Below are 27802 nucleotides of genomic sequence, written 5' to 3'. Positions count from 1 at the left end.
CGCCGCCGCTCGCCCTCCTCTCCCCCCTCGCGGTGCACGCCGGGCGGCGGGCGGCCATGTCGGGGCTGTGGAGCTGGCGGCGCCTCAGCGCCCCGGCCCGCCCGCAGGTCTGTGCGCGGCGAAAGGCTGATTTGGTTTATTTTTGTGCCTTGTGACTGTAATTCTCTGCTTTTCTTCCAGCCGGGGCTTGGCGCTGAGGGCGCTGGGTGAAGGTGCAGCGAGCCCCTCGCAGCTGGCTCCGGAGCGGGGTGCCCCTGAGCTGTGGGTGCAGCACGGGGCTCGCTGCTGGGTTGCCTTTAGTACCTCAGTGCTCCCACCCCAAACCTGCGCCCTGCTGCAGGTGGGAGTCCCTGTCCACCTCCTCATCGCCCCACTCATGTTTCTGCAGTTGCAGCTCGCTCTGGTTGCCCTACCACCGAGGGAAGATGCCCCACAGTTGTACGCCCTGGCTGGGGTGTGGGTGTTAGGTGTGAGACCACATTGACAAGTCACGGCTGTCTGCTTCTCAGAGAAATGAATATGGGGCAGAAAATCCTTTGGACACGCTGGCCAGCCTGGTTGTGACAAAACACTGATAAAACTTTCCTAGTTGGTGGTCACAGGGGACTAACTCAGCGAGTCTCCATTCAGCCCCTGCAGGCTGGGTGTTTGCATTCTCCCAGCGTGTTCTCCAATCACTGTGATTGGCAGTAATTGCCAAATGAATGCTCATTACTTAATCATTTCTGAGTGAAATTTCTCCAGTCAGTCAAGAGCAGTTGGAGAAATGTGTTTCAAAAGAAATCTATTTCTTACAACAGCCGTACTGTCTTGTGTGACAGCCCCACTGATGTTTGTCCTCTCTCCCCCGAGGAGAAACGTGGATGTCGGAAGTTTAAAAATGAATATACATCAAACATTAGAAATGTTTTTCTTTCTTTAAAGAGAGTGGAGCAAGCCTCTGAGTATGCCATCGCTGAAGCTTTTTCCTTTCAAGAGCCAAGGTATCCACAAGGGTTGTGTGGTCCTGTGACGAGGCTGGAAACTGTGGAACAGCTGCAAGATCATGATGAGGCCTGTAAGGAAGGTGAGATGAAATACTGCTTGCCACAAGCTGCCTAAACGAACTCTTCTTGATCCAGCACTGTGGTTCTGGTCTGAACAGGCTGTTACAAAGCCACAGACCAAAAGAAACAGTTCGCAGTAAGACAGATTGGAGCCTTTCATCTAAGGGACAAAGGCATAAAAGAAAATTCGGTGGAGTTCAGGGGAGATCTTAATTAGCATACCTGAGAGAATGATGAACTCCTTGTCTCCTGGAAGTGTCAGGTCAAGACAAGGATGAATACTGTCTTTGAAGATGTGGTCAAACACAAGTTGCTGGGCATTAGGAAACTGGATGAAATTACCTGACAGATTTTTGACAGCAGGACAGATGTGAAAATGGGGTGACCCTGTGTAACTTTCGCATCTATGAATAATGGTGTGGTTTTCCTTTGATTCTCATGCAAAACTTTCCTTGCCAATTAGCTAACTAAATATTCCCTTTGTAATGTCTGCAGCCACAAGTGCTTACTGAAATTTGACAGTAAAACTGTAATACATTTTAAAAAATAATTTGATTTCCCATCCATGCAAGAAATCTGCAGTATAGGAGATAGAATTTTAAAAACAGAGTTAACTATTCTTTTAGAACTAACGCTGAGCTGTACAGAAAGAAATGAAGACAAATCTCCCAAGTGCATCCTCTTCAAAACAAGAGGTCAGCTTTTTAACTTGTAAGCAACAGCAGTTCAACTAATAGCACAGAGCACACATATCTGCTTACCGTGCACTGTCTGAATACATTATGCAGCATAGTGGCTCAAAAGGAGCTGTCTTTGCAGTTGCTGGAGAAGTTGCTTGCTTTTTCCTCATGATTCTTTATTATTTTTGTTTGTCCTTTTCTGCTAGTGTTTCCCTTTTTGTATTTGCCAGTCCCTCAGGATTGTTACAAGCACAAATGAAAGTGTTTTATCTGGAGTCCATTATTATAGTACTTAATGGCATTATCTGCACATACTCCATTTTGCAAAGAAAGGTATGGATAAGAGAAGTGCTAGAACTCATTTATGCCAGTTATGAGGAGCTCACATTTCACAGTCAAAAAAGTAACTCCATTCCCAAGTGATAAGTTGTTTTTCTCTCTTCTTTTTCGTATCAGATATACTTCCTTGCTCCTAGGCTGGCCTGAGAGATTATAGAGAACAAAAGTGATTTGAAGGACAATAAACATCAAATTTATGTTTTCTTAAAAAAAAAAAAAAAAAAAAGTTTAGAAACGCTTTACTGCCTTAGAAATACCAGGACTCATTGGGAATATCTTAATTTTTGTTAGAACTAGAGCTTTGAGCAGCTGTTTGTCCTGTCTGAGGGCTGTGTGCCTTCACAGGGCTGACTTGCCTTGCAGTGGCTGACGAGATCCCCACTCTTTGCCCATCCTTGCTGCATGGATGCCTCAGCTTCTTGTAGGAGTGCTCCCGATGCCTTGCAGTTTGCAGTGTTCTGCTTCAGGAACAGCTTGGCTACCCATTCAGCAAGTCTAGGTGGGTTGTTGAGGCAGCAGCCACATTAGCTGTCCCTGCTCTTGAGTAGGAGCTCTGAAAAAGGAGTTTTTGCATTTTGCTGCAGAAGAGCATGGAGAATTTGCAAATAAAGTCCACAAAAGGACTTCATACCCAGTTGTGTATTAGGCATCTATCTCACTGAGTAGTAGCAAATCCATCGTGGGTGAATTCCTGTAGTTACGTCTTCTGACTGCAGGTAGTCCCTGCTGAAGTTTGCCCTGTGGCAGATTTTTAATGTAGGCTTCCCAGTAGTTACTAGAGCTGTGGTACTTGCAAAGGTTAACCTGTGTGCTTGAAGCTAACATTTGGCCAAACAGTGATTCTTTTTATATTGAACATAACGACAACCCCGGCTGTACGTGCGGAAAATATCTTAAGTGTCTGCAAGTGCAGTGGCGAAACATTTAAAAGCTATCTGAGTTATGAATTGCTTCCTATGAATTCCATCTCCTTGATAAATGCTTTGATAATCAAGAGTGCTCTAAATGTCCAAAGAATCTTGTGGAAAAAATTAGGTGGAAAAGAATTCATTTGTGACCTATATGAGAGGGAAAAAGTTTGCCACCTTCTCTTCCTGTTCTTTTATAGATCAGGAAGACGAGAACAGAATTATTACCCCTAGTCCATTTTATGTTGCAGATCAGCTTTCAGTCATTTTAGAATGTCTTTCCTGCCTGTGATATAACCATCCCAGAGACAGAGTCATGCTAGTTTACACTTAGGCATATATTTTTAAAGCTGGTAAAGTCATCATCAGTCTCTTTCCTTGTGATAGCCCGAGAGCTGCTCAGTAGCTGGATGAAGTCCAAACTGCAACTGGAGCTGATGAGTGATGGAGAAGCTGAAGCTGGCTCTGTCCTCCTGGAAGATCCTTCTCCAGCCACTCCGAAGTACGAGCGGTTTGATGGTGAGAGCACAACAAAGCCCTTCTTGGCTCCCTTTCTGAGCACGTGCTGGGGAATGGAGACAGGCCTTGTGGCTTGTTGGGCTGACAGGTACAAGTCTCTGAGGCCAGGGGAGTGGGCTCTGTGAAAACAAGATTACAGACGAAGATTTTTGTCCCCAGCTCTGACAGCAGCTTGCTGTAGGGCTGCACAAACATCTGTCACCTCCCTTTGTAAAAGAAATTTTATTTCTGCTGCTTTTGGGTATGCGTGAGGCCTGTCAAATTTATACAGCAATTTGAGATGCTCAGAGGCAAGGCAGTAAAAAAAATGGACAAAATGTCATTGCTGCTCTAGTGTGTTCAATGGGAGACTGATTAAGACTCTTTGGGGATAAATGGAGTGCAGTCACTGTGTCTGCTTTCATCAGGAATGCATTCACAGGCTGGGAAAGTGATCCCTTTAATTACGTTAGGCTTTGTGATCTGAGACAGGGGTTTACTCATTTCAGACGAGCTTGAGCTGATCTGAGTTCCTCCTTTCAGACTTGTGCAGCTTTCTGGAACATGAGTTGGAAAGTTCTTCTGCCCAAGAATACCTACAGCATCTTTTGCAGAGCGAAGCTGTGAACTGCAGGATACTGGCAGACCTTCGGCTTGAAGACACGGAAGGAAGACAAAAATTTGCAGATCCACGAATAACCATGGAGCTCAGACACAAGCAGGTGTGCAGGCAGGGCAGCACAGTTAAAAGAAGTAAGATGGAGGATTATAGGATTAGGGTAAATGCTCAGTGATACCTTCTCCGTGTTCTCTCCCAGCTTGCAGTAATCCCTGATTTGCAGGCAAATACCCTAGGATACTCTTCCAAGGTTTAGCTGAAAAGTTACTGTTCCCACTTGTGTTATCCATTCACAGTAGCTTGCACGGGAAGCTTTTGCTGTTGAGGTGAACTTCCACTCTTTCATCTTTTCAAGTTTTGCCCCCGTCTGAAGACTGACAGGAAAAGCCACCAGGCCCTCAGCTCTGAGTTTGCGCCTACCCCATAACGTTGGTTTAACCCCGCTCTCCTAACTGGAATTTTTTGCTGGTCAGAAAACAAAACCAATCCAGTCAGTGACAGCTACGGAGAGGGTTGCATGCTTCCCACCCTGTCAATCTACAACAAACCTCAAATCCTTCAGCTTTTGGCACCTGCACTGACTTGTGCTGATTTCTTCCTTCCCAGGTGAAAGAAAATCGACTGAGGCGTCAGAAGGCGTTAGAGCTGCAGAGGCAAGAAAAGGCCCTGAAGAAATCCATTCTGTCTGAGGCCAAGCTCCAAATACAGGAGGAGGACAGAAGGAAGGCCCTGAAGGCCAAGATAGAAGAGGAGGAGATCCAGAGGGAAATGGTGAAGCTGCGAAAGGAAATGGCTGAGAAGAGGCAAACCATGGCAGAAGCACGGAGAATGTAAGAGGGAGAGAGGGGCATGGAAGGCACCGTGGGGAAGAACAACTTCTCTTATTAGCTCCTTTTGGTAAACGTTAAGAGGAGTGGTGGTCCCAAAGGAAATATTTCCTGTCTCCAAACTCTCCCCAGACCTTTTACTCCTTTGTTGCTGACTTCAGTGGCAGAATTTCATTAGGCAACAGGCTAAAGATGTTGGATTTCCTTCAGCCATTACCAGTAGGTACATGCAGTCACAGAAGTAGGAGCATGCTTGCAGCACTGTGTGTTCTCTCCATCTACTCTGTGGCCACATCCAGCCTTACCAGTGTTTAATACAGCATGAAAACCGGTGCACTGAAGAAAATGCATGAAATTGCAATGAAAACGCTGGCCAGCCTGGAATAGTCTATGTTGAACGTCTATCACTTAATAGATTTCCTCTCCTGTGGGAGAATAAAGTGCGCTGTTGGCTAAGAATTCTGCAGAGAGACGCTCTTTGCTTCTGCTGAGCTTGGATTGCCAGAGAGATGTGACTTGTAGGGATGCCATTTATTTACTTAGGCAGCCCTAAGATCCTAAATCTTCTCATGCGAGAGGATTTATTGAAATTTATTGAAATGTGGCTGTTCTCTAGGAAGGCTAACTTAAGTAATCAGCAGCTTTCTAGAGGTCATTCTCTGAGGATTGGCAAAAAAAGGGAGTGAGGTCTGAACTACAGTAATTTCCTTATTGCTTAGATCTTGATGTTTGCTTACTTTCCAGGGAGGGGAAGAGACAAGAAGAAAGCCAGAAGGCAGCGGTGCAGGAGCTATCTATTACTGTGTCGCCGCCCCTGCACCTGAAGAAAGAAGAGCAAGAAAAGGAGAAACAGAGAAAGGCTCAGGAGCTGCTGATCAAGATTCACACCAACAAACAGAGAGTAAGCATCACCGTCCTTTTATCTGAGACTCTGAACTACCTGCCCTCAGGTACTATTTGCAAAATGGAAGTCAAAAATCCTAGTTACCTTTTCTTTTCCTTTTTCTAAGCTCTCCTCCTGATATCAAGAAAGTAGAAAATCAGGCCAAGAAGTATATTGTAAGACTAGGAGTGAGAAATCTGGACACACCATACCCAGTCTGGGTCTCAGGTGTACCCAAAGTGAAGATGTCACTTCCAGTTGCAAACACAAAGGCTTCTGCAGCTAAGGAACAGGCGGATGTACAGAGGCAGCAGCTGTAGAGCAAGATTTGCTTTCCCCTGAGGAAGGAAGTGGGGAGGGAGAGAGTGGCACTGTGTATATGGGGAGATATTTGAAGGTTGCCTTGAAGACCCTGGGACAGGAGCAGGGACAGGAAAGAGAAGTGCTGAGGGCCTGGGCTGACTTCTGAGTTGTCTCCACACGTTGAAGTACACCAGTATACACACAGCAACAGGTTCCTTGAGCATCCACTCCCACCAGCTATAGGGGAATATTCGATGAGACTGCAACAGCTCAGGACAAAAGATGTAGCCTTTAGTAATTCCTAATAGGAAACTAATTCTTTTTCCCTGGATTTTGACTGTTACTCCCCTGGTTTTGAAAAACAGCACAAGAGTGGTGCTTTGAAGGGAAATAAAAACACAAGTTTCCTGGAGTCCTGAACCCACCTACCTGTTATTGGGAGATTAAGCTGGAGAAGCTGGTTGGGTGAAAACAGTAACTGGTTTTACTGGTAGTTAAACTGTAAGGGAGCTTCCCATCAATCAACTGCTCTCCATTTCTCGCCACTAGGGTATCTAAAGGTGGGGATTTTCCCTTTTTCTCACCCTGAGAGTTTACAGAAGTAAGAGAGATTCCACCTATTCATTTCTGATGCTGCAACCAGCTCTGGGTTAAACATGTTGCATCAAATCCTTACAGTTAAAGAGAGCTTTTTGTACTGAATGATCTTATATGGGCGGTTTCAGCAAAGGGAATAAACTTTCCTGTGTGCAGTATGTGTACCATCCATCATGTAATGTTTTTAATTAACAGAACAGTCGTCATTAACACCTACTTCTCTACATCTAGACTTTTTTTTTCCCCCATCGAAGAATTTCAACTTTAATGGTGATTCTCCCCTGGCTCACTGCATCTCCCCAGGCTGCTGGATGTGAGCTTGGCTACTGTTTAGCAGCCCATGACCTCTTTCCAGCCCAGTTTAAGCTGTGAAGATAAGCCTAAAGGAAGCCGTGGAACAATTTAGAGCTGGCGTAATGCGAAAAGCCGCAGCTTAGCCGAGCTAAGCAATGGTGACATTGATTATTTTCTTAAAGCAGAAAGAAATAGCTAATGCATTGACATTTTGTCCTTTTTTGTAAGTTTTCATTTGGAGATTTCAGTGACTGAGAGGAATGCAATTATTACAAGGCATTATCACAAAAAGGGGACAGCTGAGTCCTGTGAGTTGACCCACTTGGAGGATCAAAATGCACAGCGTCTGCAGTGGCAGGGCTAGAATTATGGGGTAGATTAGATAGCAAATTGCTGTTCTGTACAATGTAAATCACTCCCAGAGGCAGCGAGTCTAATTACACAATAGGGGAATAGTTTGGCTTCCTACTGGAACGAAGGTGAGCTCGGGTCACGTCATAAATTCACACTGGGAAGTGTCTTGAGTTTTGTCTAAGTTGAAAAAAAATCAGCAACTGGTCCATGGAGCTGTTTGTTAACTCTTCTCCACGGAAGTGCCCTTGTTTATAAAATCTTAGGCGTTTCCCAGATTTTGAAACACCTTTCTTATCTCTAGAAACTGTTCCTGTATTCCTCACGCATTTTATTCCTTATTATACTTGGTGAACTGAGCGTGTTTCACTCAAAAGCATGGAACCCCATGGTGTTCTCTTTCTAGCCTGCCTTTTGCAGAAGACTGCCTTTGCTCTGCATTATTTTATTTTACCTTCAAGGCATCTGTAGAAAGTGGGGATTCTAAAAAGAGCCTCAAAAGCAAAAGTCAGATAAGGGGGATGGTGGAGAGGATTGGCGTTTGTGTTGGACTGTACCTGACTCATTGGTTTTCTGAAACTCTCCCATGCAGTGCCTGCAGCGACATTTCTCTGCTTGGTTCAAACTCGTTCTGGAACACAGAATTCAAATGGGGAAAGCCGGAGCCCTTGCTGACTGGAAATGCCAGCTGAAGGCCCTGCGAGCCTGGAGAAACTATACTTGGACCCAGAAAGTACAGCAGGAGACGCAGCAATTGGAAGACCATCTCCAAGACCAAAACAGGTAGTGACCCTGCACTGTGAAATTCCTCCTACCGCAGCAGTACTCTGCGTGTGATCAGAGGGTTGTAAAAAAGGGGCTTGCTAGTTAGCCAGCAGGAGGAAAACAGAAGCTTTTTGAGAAAATTGTTACATCACCTACAGTTTGATGGAGGCCTTTTGGCACAGATGAAAAGGAGGAAAGAGAAACTAGAGCTTTAGCACTTCCCAACAAGCCTGCAACTCTCTCTCTAGGTATTTTCTCTAGGAATCTCATTTTGGCTTGCTCTGGGCCCCAGATAATAGGAGGGTATCTCCTGCTTCAGTAGTATTACAGCCGTTTTGACCAGTCCCTTTCATTAAACCTGTTGGATAAATCCCCCGTCTCTGCCTTCCCCATCCTCCTTGGCGAAACACTACAGCTTTGGAGGGCCTCCAGAGCTGAACAACAAAAAGACCTGGGAAGTTATGGGGCCTCACGCTATGGCCTGGATTGCTGTGCTTGATGGAGTTGTTTCAGGCAGGCTTGGACAGAAGCCTCACTCCTATCGTAACGAAAGTGCTTTCTTCTTCAGGAAAACCCAGCTGTCTGCAGAGCATAATCGGCGGCGGCTCCTGCGCTGCTGCTTTCTAGCATGGCAGCGCTGGAGCCAAGCAGAGACAGAGAAGCGAGAGCTGCAGCTCAAGAGGGAGGAGACAAAGAGGAAGATGGCACAGCTGCTGGAGGCGGTGTCACTGGGGAAGGGTGGCTTGGACGGGCCACAGGAGGCAGAAGTAAACCAGCATCAAGTTTTGCAGCACGACAAGGTAAAGCCTTCCATGCAGCTTTGTCCATCGGCATCCCAGTAATCTCACGAAGTGCTTTCATGCCATCCAAAATAAAAAGCAGAAGAAGGTTTTTTTTTGCCTAGGGTGACCCCCAAATATCTGCCTACTGTTCAGGAGGGAAGCTGTTAAAGAGCAGAGGTAACCGTGAAGGACAGTGGATGAGTTTTAAAAATAAAATGATCTCTTACGCTGCCAGAGAACAACCCTTCATGTACTCTTGAGTCGCAATGAGCATCCCACCCCCAGATCACTTCTGCTGAGAGATTAGTTACATCTTTGATGCCTGCTTAGACTGAAAAAGAATAATGTTCAACTGCGTGACGAGATTTTGTCATGGCAGTGCAGCTCTCTGGCTCTTCAGAAGTTGGGGGGGAAAGCTGTCAGGGGATAGCTTGGGATAATGCACATCACAAGGAGGTAGGAGAATCAGGATGCTTCTTGAAATTGTCTCTTGTCAGAGCCTGCCTTTCTTTTCCGTCTATAAAACCTGTAGAACAGCACCCAGTATGAGAGCTCATACATCCTGACATGCATATTCCAGTTTGAGCTTTGCATTTTCTTAAGCGTCAGTGAAAGTTGATTTCCTGTTGTGCTTAAATCATCCTAGACGGCTTGTACTTGCCTTCAGCTGTGGGGGAAAAACTCGTGCTGGAAGGATGGGACTGAATTTGGAGTTTGACCTGGGAATCAGAAAGCAGAGCTGGCATCTGATACCTCTTCTGAGAAAAAAAAAAAAAGAGGTGTCTGAGAAGGCACAGCCTGACTGCCCACTGTGCACCAGTTTCATGGTAATACTCGACCTAAGCTGGAGAAGAGGCAAGAAAGCAGCCCTTTGTAGACTGTTCTACCATCTGAAAAGAGGCTGTCCAGTAGATCAGCCTTGTAGACCACTTGTATTTCATTTTCAACAACTGCTTTTCTTTTATTCTCAGTCTGAGCATTGCATAGGGACAACAGAGTCCAAAAGGGAGCATGGTAATCCTTGAGAGATGAGCTAACCCCTGAGAAATGAACTGTCCTGTGCTCCCTGACAGAATGGTTGGGATAACATGCCTGCCAGAGCTCTTGCCTGATCAGGATTTTCTCCTCCCAGGGAAATGGCACACAGCTTCGTAACAGTTTTTTCCCAACACCCTGCCAATTATGCGCATGACTGGGTCCCTCCGCCTTGGCTGGGAACTGGATGAAGATTGTGGAGCTGAGATTGCCCTACTTTTCAGGCCCCTCACTAGATTTTTCATTCAAGAAACACTTATTAACGTGGAAAGGGCAAAAGAGAGCTTGATTTCAATTAATGGCAGATCTTCCTTTTTCTTTTTTTTTCTTTCCCAGCCAACTGAAACACGCCTCATACAGGAAGAACCTGACCAGACCAGGGACCGCTCTCGTTGGGATGCTGCTCACACATCTCATTCCAACAGAAAACCCAAATTTGCCTGGCAGATCACCCTAAAACATGCAGCCCTGAATGCCCAGGACCAGGCTACGTACAAGAATCAAATAGCCACACTCCCCCAGCAGTTTCAGGCACCCAGGCCCAGGACAACCCCTGCTTATGGTAGCTGTTTTGAGCACCGCTACGCCTTCCAGCAACGTCTGATCGAGGAGCAGAGGCAGCAGCTTCAGAAACAGCAAGAGCTGATCCTTGAACTGCAGGAAAATCAGAGGCTGAGCAGAGCAAAAGAAGAGGCAGCACAAGCCATGGCAGTAACCCAGGCACTTAACAACTCTACCTCACAAACCAGGGAGTTAAAAACGGAGAGCAGAAAACCATCCAAGTGCAATGCCACCCCTTTGAGGTATAAGCCCCCTTGGTAGAGCAGGATCAGGTAGTCATCATCTCTCATTTCTACCCAAGTTGAGCCAGAATTTGCCAGGAACCCTTTCAGTCATACTAGTGCTATCTGCTGTGCCTCTTACCTGTGGCCTAGCCTCAAAGGTAGCGTTGGTCTCGCCACAGTTCTCATCCTTTGTGTTTTGCGTTGACTTGACACCGCGTGATCCACACAGAGCCCACTTAGAAACAACAGCACTGGAGTGTTACCCATAATAGCAGCAGGGATTTAGTTAGGAAAAAAAAGAGAGAAACTGTCATACTCTGTATTTTACAACATGCAGCAGCTCAGGGTACTCATCTTCTTTGTAAGGATGCATTGTTAATCCCGTTTTGGGCAGAACAATGAAAATGTAGCACAATGAAGGGTAGAAACTACAAGGCCTGTTTCACAGTCTCAGGTAGTAGGTGTGAGACATGGTTTGACCAAGCTCATTGATTGATGTCTTCACTCTTCCTTTTCACAGCCTGCCTCTTTCTCACAGGTCCCAGAACACCAGGGCAGCGACGCAAGGCAGGAGGCCCTCTACCCAGCTGACCTCAGCTCATCCCATACTGAAAGGTATTGTTCTTGGTAGCAAAGACTGTGCCAGACCACTTTCCTCAACAGCTCATCTGGAAACTTCTCTTTCTTTGCCTCGGACCAGTGCTATGAGAGAATGAGTTGTTTTCATGGCCACATCAGGCATCTGTACAACCTTGGCCACCGCAAGCACCCCAAGTCGGTGCTCAGGACGCTGTGGTAGCCATTACTCCTAACACTTGTGACTGTTTCTGGTGTGACAAGAAGCTCTACAGCTCGTTTTGCTGTCAGTTTTACTCCCGTCATTGCCCATCCAATCAACACTTACACTGACTGCTCATTTTCACCTACCTTTGACAGAGGTATTGAGATTTCCAAGATAATGAAAAGCCTACCCAAGATTTTGTGAGACAACAGCAGGTAGGCTGGGGAAGGAGCTCCAGATCCTTCCCATCTGTGAGGTAGCTCCCCTTCTCTAGCCATGCTAGAACAGCAAATGCACATTAAACATGGAAAGCAGCCTTGTCACAGGGTAAATTAGGATCAGGTTCTGCTATATCCCTAGGTTATAGTCTTCTGTATCAACCTAGGGGGAATCACAGCCTGCAGAAAAGACTGGGAGGTGATCGTGGTGATGTTTTATGAGTCTTGGGATCACCAGAGCTTGTTGGCCCTGATTGCTGTGCATTAATAGATCCCTTTCATTAACTGACTGTGTTCAGCTCCCACGCTACCTAGTACAAGCCATCACTCACTGATTGCCTGAGCTCTGTACAGCTTGGGAACAGTAAGAGTATTTTCAGAGCACTCAAGTGCTTTTCCTTGAAGATCCCTAAGTAGTTCAGTGCAAAGTCATCTCAAGATGATTTTCCCTTGGCAGAGAATCCTGGCACAGCTGAAAGGGGAAAAAGAACTTGAGGAAACCTATTGTGGTCAAAGCAATTAAATGCCCCTCCATTTATGGATGGCTCCAGCCTGTGCTTTGTTTGTGACTTCAAGAGAAGCACGCACAGCTTCTCAGGTCTGCTGTGTGTTCTGTGAGGTCAGACCAACACCTTCAGAGACAGCCAGCAAGACTGCAGCATTGCAACTCGGCTCCCCAAAGCAGCATTAAGTAGTAGTTTCTCGCTAAAGGGACCAAGTTCCTGTGTGTCACCGTGGCAGGGATGTCTTTCATCCTGAAGTCGCTCTTTAAATAAACAGTTGGGGCTTCCTGGAGACCTCATTGTGAGGGTTGCTAAAACAGGTGCCCTGAGCCTCAGCACTCAATCAAGGGGATAAAGAGATAAAACTTCTGGACACAGCTCCTTTTATAATCCAGGCTGCGACTGTCAACCAAGGAGGGTAGAGTGAATCTAACCGGGGCAGTCCTGAGTCTTAAAATTGAGTTTGTGGGTTCCTCGTTTGTGAAACTGCCAGCCATAAGAGGCAGCAGAGGGGACCTGGCAGCAGAGAGAAGGGGTCACCTTTCCCGTTCACCAAGCTTGTGCCGTTATCCTATAGCTCATTTGCACTAAGCCTTATGTCCTTCTGTTGTTTCCACTTCTGTAGCAATGGAGGAGAGAGCGATTCAGCGGGCAGAACGGAGGAGGAAATTAGAAGAAGCCAAACAACAAAGAGAAGAGGAGAAGCTGGTAAGGACAGCGGAAAATGAAACAAAGACTCTCTCATGCTATTCCAGTCATAAGAAATGCTATTTTAACACCATGAAGTTGTGAACTGGGAAGAGGCTCTTTAGCCAAATGAGGAGTTTTGTGGCTTGTGAGAAAGCAGATGCCCAGCATACATCAAAAAATGACCCCACTGGCCCTGCCATATCACAGACAGACATTTCTTGTTGATGCTTGCTGCTACAACTCTAGAAGCAGCTTCCCTTACCACCCCTCCACCACCTCTTTCACGCCTACCTCATGGCTGTGACTGTCATTGCCAAGGATGGGAAGAGTGGAATTGAAATCCACCTGACTGGACCTAGCAAATGTTGGGTTTTCCCTCTCCCGTCTGGTCAGGTCACGTGCAGCTTGAGGATGTGCAGCCTGACCTAGTAAACATGCTGCACCTCGGTTTGTAGCAAATCTCTTCTGAAAAGGGAAGATATTGACAATATTTGCATAGTTCATATAGACATTCTGTGATATGCATCAAGCAGGAGCCTTCTTAACTTACGGCGTTAATCTGTTACCGAGAATATCAATACTAATTTGCATTAGGATTAGAAAGCTCAGAACTGGGGTCCTAAAATAATCAGTGTTTCTCCTCCAAGGAAGAAGGATGTGCATGCATACTAGGAAGCTTAAACAAACCTTAGAGAACACTTCAACCATAGGGTGAGCAGACAAGCGTTAGGTTAGGTTTCCTCAGCTACTGCTGCCATGATTATAGAGACTGGAAGAAGCACAGTCATTATAATCATGCATTGTCATGTGGGTTTTTGGCCTTTGATGCATACACCAAGAACTAGAACTTTGTGGAATGAAAGCAGGTTGAGGTTTGCAAGGGGAATAGGGGAACGTTCAGAGAAGGATTTTGTATTTACACGTATATCCACGTATATCCAGTGCTGAAGTAAAACAGCTTCTTTGGTCTTCAGTAGTTGGGGAAAAACATATGTGAGCACCTGTAATGCTCTTTAACATGCAGATGTAAAACTTCAGAGCAGAGCCCAGTGGTTGAGTACTTATTTAAGCAATCATGTTATCAATAAATAACCTGGGGTACGCTTTTAAGTGTTTTAGTAGAAGAGCAGGTAAGTACTGTAACTTAGGGCAAAGAAAGATGGCCATATATAAGTAGAAGAAAGCACACGCCCTCCTCCCCTTCTCTTCCACAGTTCATTGTTCAGTGCAGATCATGTCTAGTATGTGACAGTCTGCTTCCTTCTGAGGTTTCAGGTTCTGGTCAATACTAGAATTCTGCTTGTCTGGGAACATTTAGAGGCCTGTGTTCTCCAAAAAGGCCACATACACTGGACTAAATTTTATCTTCCTCCATTTTCTCCATTTCAAGGCCCAGATGAAGGCTGAAGAAGAAGCACGTCAGAAGAGGGAGGCTGAGGAAAAGGAAACTCAGCAGGAGAAAAGACGGGAGGAGAGGAGGCTACAGAAGCAGGTGCCCAAACACCCCAGCTGTCTCCCTCACCTAACAGGGATAGGGAAGAGGAGCCGTTACCTACCGACAGAGTCAGCATCCAGGGCTGTGAACTGAAGGTCCTTATTAGCAGAGCAGAGTTCCACTGCACAGCACCAGCTGTATCAGCTCACCACCTCCCCCTTTTTTAGGGACAGTAGTAAAAGGGCTGTGGCCTGAACGTGCTGTGAAGCGTGTACTGTCCCCGTCTCAGCAGCAGGACTAGAGGCCCCAGCTGGTGGACATCCACTGCCAAGCTACAGTAGAGTAGAGTCGAGCTAGAGTACAGTATCCTCTTCCAGCATACACAGTGATACCAGTCACAAACACACAACTTTGCAGTAAACAGGCCTGAGAGATCTATGCAGGGCAACCTTCCAGCTGAAGAATTAGCAGCAGCCTCTCCTTGGAGCTAACAGTATCCAGCAGCCTAGGAATAGCCCCACGTCGTTCTTGTTACTTGCAAATGAGCTACACTAATAACCCAAATAGCACCACACTTGAAATCCTACTGGAATTTGACCTACAAGTGCTGTTCTACTTGCACTGAGTGTTTTAGGATGTTTGACCTTCATCTCTGAGTCTCAGTCAAAAATAATATTGAACAGTTATATAATACCCACATACCTTCCCTGCTATTTAAGCTAGGTTCCATGCATAAACTCAGAATCATTTCTGTACAGGTTTTCAATCTAATTTTATAGACGTAGAAAGTTACCCTACTTGAGCTCACCAAGGCACCCTTCCTCACGTGGATGAAGGCCTGTCAGAAGAAAGTTGTTGCCACATCAGCTCTGCTGGTAGCCACAGATGACAGGGACGGTGTGATAATAACACCAAACTGTGGTACTGAGGGAAGGCCATACATTCACACAGGGCCTACGAAAACAGGTTCTAATACACTGGGTCATGCCTGATCTGCACTGCTAATGATGATGCAGATCCCCATTTCCCTCGAGATCAGGACCTTCAACTCCAATATGACAAGCTTAATGTTCGTTTCATGCAGGCTGAATTAAAAGTACTGCTCGTTGTATTGCAGAAAGAGCTGGAGAAGCAGAGGAGGCTGGAAAGAGAACAGGAGCTCCAGAAAAAGGCCAGAGATCACTATGAAAGCGTCCTGCTGAGAAAATTGGGAATGGTGCCATGGAAGAGGCTGAGAGAGCAAGCCAAGGAAAACTTGGTGGTAAGTGCTGAGGATAAAGGAAAGGACTGCCACCATGGGAGGAAGGGAAAAAGAATGGATGCAGAAGGTAGCACAAACCCTAATGGGCTCTTAAGCTGGGTAGAAATGGCAAAGCAAAAATTCTCCTTGCACACCCTGCCCTACATTAGTGCTTTAAATCAGCTCATCTGACAATAATCATGAAAGGTCATCAAAAACCCACAAGGGTGGCCTCCTCATTTACAGCTGATTAAGCAGGAACCAAGAGGACAGAGAAAGGAATGAATTTCAATCTAATGAGAAGTCATCTTTTGTTAGCCTACACTCGTCTGCAGTATTAACCGCCACTTGACTTGATGCCAGTAACACAGTGGGAGTTAGTTTAGTACGAAACAGCCAAAAAAATAAACCGAAATTTTATGATGTGAGCCTGCCAGTTCTTTTGCATCACAGCGAAGCTAATCAGATAATTCTAAGGCGTTGTAGTTAGTTGTTAACCCCAGGCCATCACTCGGGCTTTCCCTCTGCCTGGAGTCAGAGCTGGAGCACAGTTGGCCACTGCTAGAGGTAAAGTGCCACAGGTGACAATCCAGGGATCTGTTCAGGCCTGGCCACGCCTTCAGTGTAGAGTAGCTAGTAGCTTCTGAGACCGTGACACACAAATATTGCTAATGAAACATTTCTGTACGTGAATGAGTTGGCATGCCTTATCAGAAGGAGACTAATGGCACTCAACTGTATCCCGAAAATGTAGCCAAAGCCCAAGGCTAAGCTGGCAAGCTTCCATTTAAGTCACTGGAGCTGCAGCTACTGAAGAGCTCAACCGAATGCACGCAGGCACCCGGCTGGGATGAACTAGGGGGAGAGCAGCTGCTCTGTAAGGCCGTCCTGCTGTTCAGCCCTAGGGAGCGGGTTGGACTGAACCATTAGGCCGTGCCTCTGCTCCATTCACAACAGGTCAAACCGCACGTCTAATTCAAAGGGATGGTCTCTAGGAGTTCCCTCTTTGTGGTAACCTAACGCTGTAAGGTATTCCAGCTGTCAGACACCTGCAATTTAGGGGCTCCCAGAAGCTGAGGTAATTTTCTAGCATAGCCAGCGTTCAGTAGCTGAGGCTTATGTAGTTGCTAGTCCAGATAACGAGCTGCCTTCTCTCCGCTCTGCTCAGGTGGCCGAGAGGCACCACTGCCTGGGCCTGCAGAGGAAATGCCTGATGACTTGGCTCCAGCACACCCAGAGCAGCCTTTCAGAGAAGGTGTCTCGGGCTGAGGACTTCCATTCCCACATGTTGCTCAGACAAAGCTTCAGGAACTGGCTAAAGGTTTGCCTGCACCCCAGTGGAAATATGATAGCAGGGGAACCAGCCTCTGCCATGCTTTCCCTTCACCACCACTCTACACACATACATGTACAGCCCAAATTTTGCTGGCTTGCTCTGTCCTTATTCCAGCACCACCCCATTCCCTTCTCAGAGGCCTTCCACCACCCTCTGCAACTCAGGACACTCTCCTACATGCTGTTCCCCACGCCCACCTTCTTCCTTTTCCCTTGCTCCCTGCTGATTTTCCTCCACTATTGTCCCTGTTGTCCCCCACAGACACCGTCTCAGCACTGCTCTGTATGTGTTTATTAGGCTGGGGGTGGGAGAAAGAAGCCATTCTCACCTCGTTGTCTTCCTTCCCCAGTACAAGGATTATATGGCCAGTCTAGAAGAGAGAGCGAATACCCTCCATTCAGCCTGCCTCAAGAGAAAGTTCTTCTGGGCATGGTTTGATCTGGTCATGGAGGAAAAAGACACCTTAAGGGAGAAACTGGCGATTGCTACTGAACATAGCAACAAGTGAGTGCATTCCCTTGCCAGCAGTTCTTTTTACTTGGGTCTAATTCTACCCCATACAATACTTTACAGACTCTGCTCTTGACAGAGCAATGATCTGCTCCCCAGGAACATGTGAAATGGGTTATATGCTGCTGGTATTTTGTTTCTGTCACGTGCATAGACAACATCAGCATAGGTTATGGTAGAAATTTCCAAACAGCCTGGAAGAGGAAGTTTAGTCATATCCTTCATAGGACTTTTAAATCTGCTAAAAGAGAATACAGTGAAAGCTGCTAAGTGGCTGAAACTTTCTAAGCTGATTAGCAGATCTGGCTATGTAGCTTCTGCTAAAAGCTGCCTTAGGAAAACCTTTAAGTGCAATTATAACAAGCAGGAATTGTGCAGGAATTACACCGTATTGTTTTGTCTGCTGTGGATGATTTGGTTTACAAAGCCAAAGTTGATAAACTTAGAAACCCTACTTAGGGAATTTTGTGTTTTCTGCCATCATCAGCCTGGTTTGGCAGGCAGAACTAGAGCAGACAGTTCTATTGATCACAGCCGGAGCTGGATGCACTCGGTTCCTTGTCCCATGACTGCATTAGCTGTGCATTTTAACAGGAAGAGCTATTATCAAGGTTCAGCAGAAAACAAACCTGTTCACCTACCTGACCACGAAAGCACGTCAGCTGCACGCAGTCATGAGTAGGCTGTGCCTGTGCTATAACCCAAACAGGACGTGCAGCACCTCGAAGGAAGAATTAAATGAACTTCACCTCATGTGGGCTGTAATGAACCTGTTCTAGCTTGTTTAGTCCACAAGGTCAAAACAGGGCCTGGTTTAATCCAGCAAACCAGCAAAGTGGAGGAGGCAGGGAGAATTCAGCCCAGGAAGACTGTTGCTCCCTGTTGCTATATGGGAACCCGGGGCAAGGCACCTTTGGTGGGGTGCTAAAAGTCAGGTAAGAAATAGGGCCCAGCTGCCCGCCTCCCTGAGTAGTTGATCTGAGCCGAGCAAGTCTGCATTTTCCATTTGTGCTTCTCCTGAAGAAATTTTAGAGACTGCTTATTCTTTAAGAATGAAGCATTTTAGGGGAATTCCCTCTGAAATAGAAGTTATGCTTTGATTACCTGGCATGTTATGCATACATCTTTGTGTCATCACTTCGTTCTGTGCTTCCCTCTTTTCGTTTAGGAGACTCATGCTGAATGCATTCAAAGCTTGGAGGCAGTACCCGTTACTGATGAGAAAGGAAAGGGAGAGGGAGGAAAGGAGGAACCAGCTACGAAGGAGAGTAGCTGAAATTCTCCCCGACTTCCAAATATAACAGAAGAAACCAGCCAGACCAACCCAAGCGCATATGGAACCTACTTTGATGATTTCACTTTGACTTGAAGGGGCTCTTGCCCACAAGGTCCTCCTGGTGTGAGATCTCCACTGAGGTGTCTGGGACCTTTTTTTCATGCAGTGCTGCGGCACTGACACAAACATTCCTCCATCACAGGAGGCACGGAACTAAAGCGTACCTATTAAGCAGAAACCTGGTGCTTCTCTGGTGCCAGGACTCTGTAGGGCGACAGCTTGATCGTAGAGCAAACAGACTTCACTGTCAGCTGATCCCTGCTAACCCCTGCTGTGAACTTGGCCACCCAGATGACAGCTTCTGGCTACCTGTGCCAGGGAAGCACAGATCAAAGAAGGTGAGGGAAGAGCCATTTATGCAAATCGTATTTACTAACAGTCCAGGTTACAACATCACATACAGGCCATCTAAAACCTAGAATCTAAAACCTGGACACTTTTACATGGCGCAGGCTAGTTTACTGTGCTGGCCAGTTCACAAGCAGAGTGCTTTGATTTTGGGTACACGTGGTTATTCCAAATTCACAACCCTCTGGCTTCACATCCATCATTTAAACATTTCCCATGCTGGTCAACTGTAGTACTTAAAGATGGATTGTGCAAGTCTGTCTAAGCCCTTCTACTTGATCCAACACCACAAATAACACCAAAAAAAAAAATATATATATATATATATGTATGTATTTAAAGTGCTTTTACATAAGCTCAAACAGAAAAAGGTTTCTCATGATTCTTGAGCCTTAACCTGCAGCACAGTGCAGATATAGTAATGCAGGGAAGGTACAGTGTGTCTTCTCTCAGCAATAGCATAAGGGAGGAATCTGGAGTCGCTTCCCCCTCACAAGATAGGCAAAGTTCTCTCCAAAAATGATTTGGCAGTATGGAGAGTACTTGGGCAATGCGAGGAAGATGACAGTTTACTGTTATCCATTGTACGGGATCATTTTTAAATCCTGTATATGCCTTGGAAGTTTCCAATAAACTAAAATCTGAAACGAACACGAGTGAGTTTTCAGCATGAAGGCGTCAGAAGCTGAGGCACCGGGCTGAAGTCCCATACAGAGAGCTCGCAGGGATCTGGCCAGAGGGCCTCCCCTCCCACACAGGCCAGGCCGTCCAGCAGACCCCGAGGGTCCTTCTGAACACCGTGTCACACCCAGCTTGCCTCCCACCACAGCACCTGAACGTTTACCCTCTCCCCAGGGCTGCTTTACAGCCCTGACCAGCAGCGGGTCAGCCGAGCGCCTCATCCAAGCGCGGGGAGCTGAAGGTGCTGCGTGGCGTGTGGGCGAGCACAGACCATCTGGCTGCGGCAGGAGCAGATTGCGAGAGGAAGCGACAAGCTGAGGAAGGGCTGAGTAACTTGTCTTGCAAGGAGGAACAGGCAGCGCAGAAGAGGGGCAGATTTCGCAGAGGTATGCGCCAGAGAGGCTAGCAACAGGCTGAACACGGGCTGAATCTCTGGCTACTCAGCGAGTCGGGGTGCACCAGTATAATGAGCTGCAGATTCTTCCCCCAACAACACCGCCACAGTTGGGCACTGTGTGCCCACTCAGCATCCACAGAAATAATGCTGCCTCTGTGGAGCACAGTTCACCCCTCAGGACTTACCATACAGTCAGCATTTTGCCTTTAAGAATGGGACTTTGTAATGCTCTCATCTTCTAGGGTTTTCTGCTATTCTTAGTACCTTTGACAAAGCTTTTCCTATTAAGTCACTCTTCTGCTGGATGGTTCCAGCAGCAAGAAGCCAGAAGATCCAGGAGGAGCTGTGCTCTGACACCCCTTTGCCCTTGCTATGGCTGATCCCATGCTAGCACAAAGCTGAAACCTCAGCTTAACCCAGTTGAGGGACAGAGATGATGTTCAGGGATTATTCCTACATTCCTACCGACCCCAGCCCCAATCCAAGGGGAGATAAGAAGCCCCTTGGCTTCCTTGTTTAATCCCTACCTGGTGGAAACAACTCACCCCTCCTTGGCAGAAGCAAGGCTGTGCCCGATGATGCTGTTGACAGACTGTTGAGGACACCCCTAAAATCTGCAGCACGATGTTAGAGCTGCACTAATGAAAGCTCCAGCAAACAGTTCCCAGCAGGAGGGTGACAAGCAAGAGGGTGACACGCGTCAGACTGAGCAAACAGCTTCGGCCTGCAGCTGTTTGCTGGAGCATCCCTCCTGCTCGGTTAGATGCGGATGTTGGTGCCTTAGTGCTGGTCATCAGCCCACACGCTCAGCTCAGACCCACTCCTTCCTGTCAGCTCCTTGCTTTTCTTAGCCAGAGAGGGAGGTGGCTGCAGAGCCCGAGCCAGGCGTCCCTTCTCCAGCAGAGCGGGGAGAGGGGGCATTGCCATTGGGGTGGAACAGCAAATTCCAAGGGTGCAAGGAGGTATCACTGCTTTCTGTGGTGGTGAGAACTGCCAACAGGCCCGTTTCTTTCATCCCACCAGGAAAAAACACACGTCAGCATTTGCAGAACAGCTAAAAAACTTGTCCCCAAGCTTCTCCTTACCTTAGCCTGTTGCTCCCTTGTTCCCCATGCCCACATCACAGTAGCCATGAGATGAGGGCACTTCTCAGTCATTTCACCTGGCCGAGCAAGGTGGCATAAATCAACAGGCAACTTCACGGATGACTTCCAATCATTTATTTTCATTCATAATTGCATCCATTTGAAAACATTGGATAAGATGTAAACTGGACACACACACACACACACCAGTCCTTTCAACAGAGCTCACAAACGTTTCATGAAGTTTCCTCCTAAAGCTTTGGCTAGGGTGGGGGAACACCCCCCCCACTCCCCAAGGCAGACGGTTCTTCTGGAGCCTGTCATTCACTCTCCACGTGATCATTAAAAGCAGTTCCATAAAGACAAAGATTTTGGGAGGCTGATTTCCCACACTTCAGAAAGAACCTCGCCTGTCCAGAGGAAGTTTCACTGTACAAACATCCTGGCAGTGGAAGAAAATCCTAGGAAAATGTGGAATGCTTCGCTGAAAGCAATATAGGAGAACACATCCATAATCACACACGCTTCCTGCCCTACCGAGGCAATGTACATTCATATAGAAGGAGAAAGTCGAGCACGTTATTAAGACATTAGGCAGTGAGGCTGTATCCATTTTATCTCTAGAAGATATTTTACAGCAAATGGTTTCATCAAGACACTTGAAAGCAACCTACTTAGAAGAAAAAAAAAAAAAAGCACCATCATAGCATGAAGGCTGAAATGTGATTAGAAGTCACAAGCAGCACCAGCTCAGGCTCACGAGCGACTTTTGTCATCGGAGGACGAGTTAAATGGAGAAAACAGTCAACGGGAGGGCCTGCCACTTGTCTACAAAGCAGCACGATTTCAGAGAGCACACTCGGAGTGTAAAGCCACCAGTTACACGCTATCTAATGGGGTGCAGATCTTAGCACAGTCACCAAACTACAGGGTGCCGGCATTTGCACGCAGAGGGCTTAAGACTACAGCAGCAGCAACATCGAGACCCCGGCCCTTCAAGAGTCGCCCTGAAGACCATGTTAATTGTGGAACAAAAATGCCTCACAAGGTCACAGTTAAAGCAGGAAAAACTCCTCTCCACCTCTAGGTGGGGAAACATCAAGGCTAGATATCACCCAAATCTTTCCCTGCTTCTTATCAGCTCTGGGTCCTCTCTTCTTGCACAAGGAAAGCTTGGAAAGGGCCAGCAGCACGCTGTTTTCTTATTGCCACGCAGGTGCCTGCTCTTTTATGGGCAAGGCACTGGTCCCTGCCTTCAGGCCAAACACCTGGCCTGCGATTTGCCTGCCCGGGGTAGTGGGAAAAAGGGAGCCTGAGGACTGACCCAACCCTCCAGCCCTGGGAGACTGCACTAGGTTTTAATTTTTTAGTGGTCAGTGTTGAACCCAGCAATAAAATAAATAAATAAAATAAATAAAAGCCCCTTAGTGAACAAGGGATCCCAACAGTCTGCCCTGGCTGGAAAGTGGAAAAGGGAGCAGCAAGAAGCCTTGCTGCTTCTCAGGGCTATTAAAAGGAGAGCCCCAGCGCGTGCATCCAAAGCCAGCAACTCTTCCGCTCTTCCAGCCAGCAATAGATTGTGTTACTTTGTGTGTGCCTTGGGAGACGGAAAGCACAACACAAATCCTCTCAGGAAGAAGCCAGGAGGGTAAACAAAACAAAAGCCATGTCCTTAAAGAAAGGGTCACCACTGCTATGCAGATCGGAGTGACACGAGCTTCCTATTCACTGGGGAATCTTGGCACCGAGCTCTCCTTGTACAAAACTCCAGTCTTACAACTATTTTACTGGCCTGAACAGTTCTGGCTCCTTCTGGAAGGAGTGCAAAAATCAGATTTAACTTTGGCACTTTACCCCACTAATTGGAGTGGGCTTGAAAGTCCACGCTGCCAATGCCACTGAGGCAAAGGACAAGGCCATAGAGGCATGTGGGCTGCAAAGTGCTACCAAATACCTGTGGGACAGGGAGCACTACAGGGCCAGGCACTGCCTGGGGCACACGTCTGTCAGGGAATTGGTCAGAAGTCTCTTTGTGTGGTCAGGAAGCACGAGAGGTGTCCCCTTTACCTCATACAGGATTGCTCCCTGGCTGAAAAGGGGTTTGCTGTTTCTGCACAGCCCCATTCCCAAGTGCAGCAGCTCCTCAGTTACCTGATGGGTATAAGAAGTGCAGGCGCCACTTGAGGAAAGTGAACAGCGCAAAGAGGGACATGGCCTTCACCTTAAACTGGGACATGTAATCAAGAGCATACACACCAAATACAGCAGGGATCTCTGGGGACAGCCCTAATTCTGCTCCTTCCTGCAGAGCACATTCAGCACATTCATTCACCTGGAAGGAGTCGTTTCCGTACAGCAACTGTACCATCAGGCAGCGGTCTGTTTTCCCCTCACACACATTACTTCAAAACATCTCCTCCTTCCTCAGTATGTTTACCTGCTGTCTCATGTCAGAATCCATAATCAGAGCAGAAACACTTTGAGGGAGATGAGGCGAGCCGTCAACCCAACAGAAACTCAGCTTACAAAAAGAATGACGAGATCAAAGATGACAGCGTCTTCTCACCCAGTCAGAGAGACAGGGCAGGAGCCGAGAGGATCTTACAAAGCCCTACAGGAATGTTGCTCACAAAAGGCACTTAATACAAGCACGAGCATGTATACACAGCTGGATGGAATAGAAAGTGGAAGAAAAAACACACCAGAGAGGAGGGAGCTGCTCAGCAACTGCCTGGACAGTCTCTTTTGGCCAAGGAGCCTGGCTTCTGCAGCAGTGCATGTTATCTATATTACAGGTTCACCCTCCTGACACCTCCAAAACGCTGCATGTAGGTATGAGCCAGGGATTCCTTCGCCTTTGCAGGAACCAGCACACACGCTGAAGTCCAGCGGCAGGCTCCTCTTGATGCCAGAGTTTGCGCCTAACCAAAAGCCAAGTTCTCAAAGCTTTGTGATCTTCTTCCTGCCGAGCTGAGCCACGTGCAGCTTCCGACAGTGCAAAAAGGCAGCAGGCTCCTGCTCTCCGGGTTTGTGCATATGGCTTAGTGCTTTCCGCAACCTATTGCTGGCCGATGGCACGCGAAGAACCATTCTGCCTGGGAAAGCCTCCGATGTCTGTGACGGGGTGGGCAGCCCACACACCGACCACGAAGAAAAGGTGTGGAGGGGGGAGTTCTAGGGGAAGGGGCCGTTCCCCCACTAAAGAAAGTCAGTCAACGTCATCTGCAGGAAAAAAAGGCTGTCAGACGATGTCTTCGGCAGAGCGCAGCGGAGGGGGAGACCCCAGACTCAGGAAGTGGCCCCAGTTGCATAGAAAGCCCCTGTTGTACTGGCCAGTGTCTATCACTAAGCCGCCCAGGAGCCTGCGCCCGGTGTTGTCGCGCAGAGCCAGCCGAGCTTCCCTCTCGGTCACGTTGTAGCTGATGTTCAACAGCTGGATGAGGAGGATGTATCCCATGCCAGCTGTTACAATGGCACAGTACCACACGCAGGTGAACGACAGAGCAGAGCTGGCAGCGGGGAAAGAGACGGGAAGGAAGCCATTTAGTTCTGGAGCAGCTGTTTCAGAGCGACTTTCCCCGGTAATCGCTATCCTTTCAAATCCCCATCTACATCTGCCGCAGCGATCTCGCCTTGCCGCTTGCATCAGATAATCCTTCAAGGCTTTCTCAAAATTAAAGCTTCCTGGCTTACTTACTGACAGCTTTTAGCACTACCGGAGCTACTCCCGCACATTCCTGTCGCGTTACCTAGCTCTTCGCTCTCGCTGCTGTAAAAGCTTTACGTGAGGAAGCGATGGTGCTCGCACCTGACAGATGATGGAGTACAGAGGAAGGCAGAGCCACTCATGCTAGCGTGCTCTGTGCACCGGCAGCACAGCCGGTCTCCGAACACGTGTCTGGTGCTTCTCGCCACCCTCCCAGCCAGACATGGCATATTAATGCTGTCTGTACCGAGCAGATAACTTGGAGCGACAAAGCCACTAGACAAACACCATCTCCTTCCTCAGCGAGGCAGCACGCTGATTCCAGACTGCCAGACTATCGCCTTTCACCGGGAACAACCATCTAAAGGGTGGGTCTGTGTAGGACGCAGTAAATAAAGGCTTCAAATCTCAGCTCCTCCAACAGTTTCCTAGACTTAAACTGTGAGCTCTCTGAGTCTCAGGCTCCCCACCCTGGGGAAAGCCGAGATGCATCCTTGCTTTCCAGAGCTTTTGAAGGAGCGCTTTTTGATCAGGCTTGACAGCCAACAGCACTGGCCATGAGCACAGAACGAGGAAAAGCAAGGAGCCAAGCTGCCTGCTCAGGCTCGAGTTCCCAGCCCAGCCCTCTCTCATGCAGAGGTCTCACCTGTAGTCAGAATAGGCCCCAGGGCAGTAGAACAACGCCACAAACAGGGTTCGTCCCCTACAGATGGTGTCCAGGGTCAGCGTAATCCCGTACACAGAGGTGAGCATGAAGAAGGAGAGCGCAAGGATGAATGCTTGGTGGTTCTGCTCCCCTACACAGCTGTTAATCCTCCAAAAAGGAAAGAAGAAGTTACTTGGCTTGGGAGGAGAAAATACAAAAAGAAAAAAGAAAAGAGCTTGCTTCTTTTTTGATCCCTCCCCCAACTGTCAGAGAACCTCATCTCCAAGGTCTCGCTACAACACAGGCAGCTTCAAAGCAGCTTTACAGCTTTTTATAGAAAGCTTACAGGCACAAGTCAATAGACCAGTACAGTAGGAACGGTACGCTATTTGCCTCAGAAACTTATAGGAAGCGTAGTATCCTAAGCTAAGACATTTATACCTGCTGCTCCTTGATTACAGTACTGCGCGCAGGCAGCTTTGGGTTCCCTTGCTCCCAGGTGAGCACTTATGCAAGTTAACTGTGGGATCGCTAGTGCTCCTCAGACCCAGTGGAAAAAAAAGACAAAAAAGACTTGGAGAACCAGGAGAAATTCTGAAATACGCTGTAGAAATTAGCAGCGGTTGTCCCACTTATACATCAAATTCACTTTTTGAAAGAGCATCGCTGAACATTCGGAATAGGCTAGGGAAATAAGATGTTAACTTAAAGGAAAAAGGAGAGGAACAAAAAAAATGCATAGCCTCAGTTGTGCAAAACCTACCAGACACAGTGATGATCCAGTCTCCTCACACACCTGCCACAAAGCCGGCAGTGCCCCGCTCGGGCTGGCCTGACCAGCTGGCATTTCGCACACCAGTCCTTTCTCACACCTTCTGGCCCCTCGGCTGAGGCTCTGGAGTAGCTTTTGGCCTCCCCATTCACAGCACGGCTGCTGGCAGCTCCTGCCATGGCGACTCCGTGGAGCCCGTTGGAGCTCCCTCGAAGGTTCTTGTTGGGAAAATCCTGATGAGATGACTTGCCATCGCCTGCCGGGATGGGAAGGTAGCCGGGGTCTTTCTTGGCTCGTGACAAGGCTGCGAGCATGAGAACCAACCCAGAGGTGAGGAGCACCACTTGGGAATGCCCCACCTGGCCTCGGGGAACCACCTCCTGGAGAAAGACATAGTACATGTAGCCCAAGGAGAAGAGTCCCAGGCTCAAGAAGAAGAGAGTCCGCTCCTTCCTCCTGTGGGTGAGGTAGTAATACCACAGCACCACCACGGGAAGAGAAGTCAAGACGACCAGTCCCAGCAGGAAGTGCAGAGCCGCGACGTGGAGGAAGACGGGCAGCAGCACGAGCGGCGGCACGAGGCTGACGTTGATCTTCACGGCCCCCGCGAACCAAGGGACGCGGCAGCGGTCCGCAACGTCGTCGGCGATCCTCTCCAGAGCTCCCGGGGGCAGGGACCTGCAGGTCAGCCACCTGTCGGGAGGGAAAACACAGCGAAGGGAATAAATACACGGGGAACACCTGCGGGGAGCTCTCCCTGGAGAAAAGGTGGCCACCCCCCTTTAACTGCGGGCAAGGGGGCTGGAAACTTTCCCAAGAGGAAAAGGGAGAGCGGGGACGCGCTGAGGGGGTCCTAACGGTCGTTTCTCTGAGGGAGCCTCAACGGTCGCTTCCCTGAGGGGACCCCAACGGTCGAGGGTGGTGGGGGGGGGGTCCTAACGGTCGCTTCTCTGAGGGGATTCTGTGAGGGGAGCCCAACGGTCGTTTCTGAGGGGATTCTCTGAGGGGACTCCAACGGTCGCTTTCCTGAGGGGACCCCAACGGTCGCGGGCGGTGTGTGAGGGGTCCTAACGGTCGTTTCTCTGAGGGGATTCTCTGAGGGGACCCCAACGGTCGCTCCCCTGAGGGGACTCTGTGAGGGTAGGGGGGTTGCCCCGCAGCCGTTACCTGTCGCAGCCCTCGTCCAGCTCCCGGCAGTCGCAGCAGCACGCCGCCAGGTGGTTCCGCCGGCCCCGCCGGTCCACGTACTCGCAGCAGCACAGCGGCTCCTCCATCGCCGCCGCCGCCTCCCTGCCTCTCTCCCTCCCTCCCCTCCCCGCCGTGCCCCGGCCCTGAGGGGAGGGACGGGACCGGGAGGGGAGGGGGGGCGGGGGGAGGGGCGCGGCCGCACCTCTCCTCCCGCCCCG

At 48.2% G+C, this 27802-nt stretch overlaps 2 protein-coding genes across 3 annotated transcripts; one reads left to right on the top strand and one right to left on the bottom strand.

The window, feature by feature from the left end:
* Positions 1-17: 17 nt before the first annotated feature.
* CCDC191 (coiled-coil domain containing 191) lies at positions 18-19760 on the top strand. Its single transcript, XM_084506497.1, has 16 exons — positions 18-107; positions 925-1066; positions 3361-3492; positions 4015-4193; positions 4697-4920; positions 5662-5818; positions 7938-8128; positions 8679-8910; positions 10264-10730; positions 11233-11327; positions 12840-12922; positions 14295-14396; positions 15457-15600; positions 16748-16900; positions 17265-17419; positions 18594-19760. Exons 1-16 carry the CDS (start codon positions 57-59, stop codon positions 18724-18726), a joined length of 2640 nt encoding a protein of 879 aa, XP_084362623.1. The 5' UTR covers positions 18-56; the 3' UTR covers positions 18727-19760.
* Positions 19761-21392: 1632 nt separating this feature from the next.
* ZDHHC23 (zDHHC palmitoyltransferase 23) lies at positions 21393-27757 on the bottom strand. Of its 2 annotated transcripts, XR_014688572.1 has the most exons (5): positions 27564-27757; positions 26388-27089; positions 25625-25792; positions 22620-24781; positions 21393-22347 (listed from the first exon to the last, which is right to left on the bottom strand). XR_014688572.1 is itself a non-coding variant. In XM_084506512.1 (4 exons), exons 1-4 carry the CDS (start codon positions 27668-27670, stop codon positions 24514-24516), a joined length of 1245 nt encoding a protein of 414 aa, XP_084362638.1. In that variant the 5' UTR covers positions 27671-27757; the 3' UTR covers positions 21393-24513. The 2 variants fall into 2 exon arrangements, 1 of the variants encoding a protein (XP_084362638.1); XM_084506512.1 differs by having other exon boundaries at positions 21393-24781.
* Positions 27758-27802: the final 45 nt, after the last annotated feature.

This window comes from Aythya ferina (assembly GCF_964211825.1).
Source record: "Aythya ferina genome assembly, chromosome: 1".
NCBI lineage: Eukaryota > Metazoa > Chordata > Aves > Anseriformes > Anatidae > Aythya > Aythya ferina.
Note: the sequence above shows the minus strand (reverse complement) of the source record. Positions and strands in the feature narration are given on the sequence as shown.

Bases quoted from the DNA above. Each gene is read 5' to 3' on its own strand.
- CCDC191 (XM_084506497.1), top strand. From the start codon at position 57: ATGTCGGGGCTGTGGAGCTGGCGGCGCCTCAGCGCCCCGGCCCGCCCG. The intron at 8,129-8,678 runs GTAGTGACCCTG...TTTCTTCTTCAG, and splicing joins CATCTCCAAGACCAAAACAG to GAAAACCCAGCTGTCTGCAG. The intron at 12,923-14,294 runs GTAAGGACAGCG...CTCCATTTCAAG, and splicing joins AAAGAGAAGAGGAGAAGCTG to GCCCAGATGAAGGCTGAAGA.
- ZDHHC23 (XM_084506512.1), bottom strand. From the start codon at position 27,670: ATGGAGGAGCCGCTGTGCTGCTGCGAGTACGTGGACCGGCGGGGCCGG. The intron at 25,793-26,387 runs GTAGGTTTTGCA...TCCTTTTTGGAG, and splicing joins CTGGATCATCACTGTGTCTG to GATTAACAGCTGTGTAGGGG. The intron at 24,782-25,624 runs GTGAGACCTCTG...CCCCGCTGCCAG, and splicing joins GGGGCCTATTCTGACTACAG to CTCTGCTCTGTCGTTCACCT.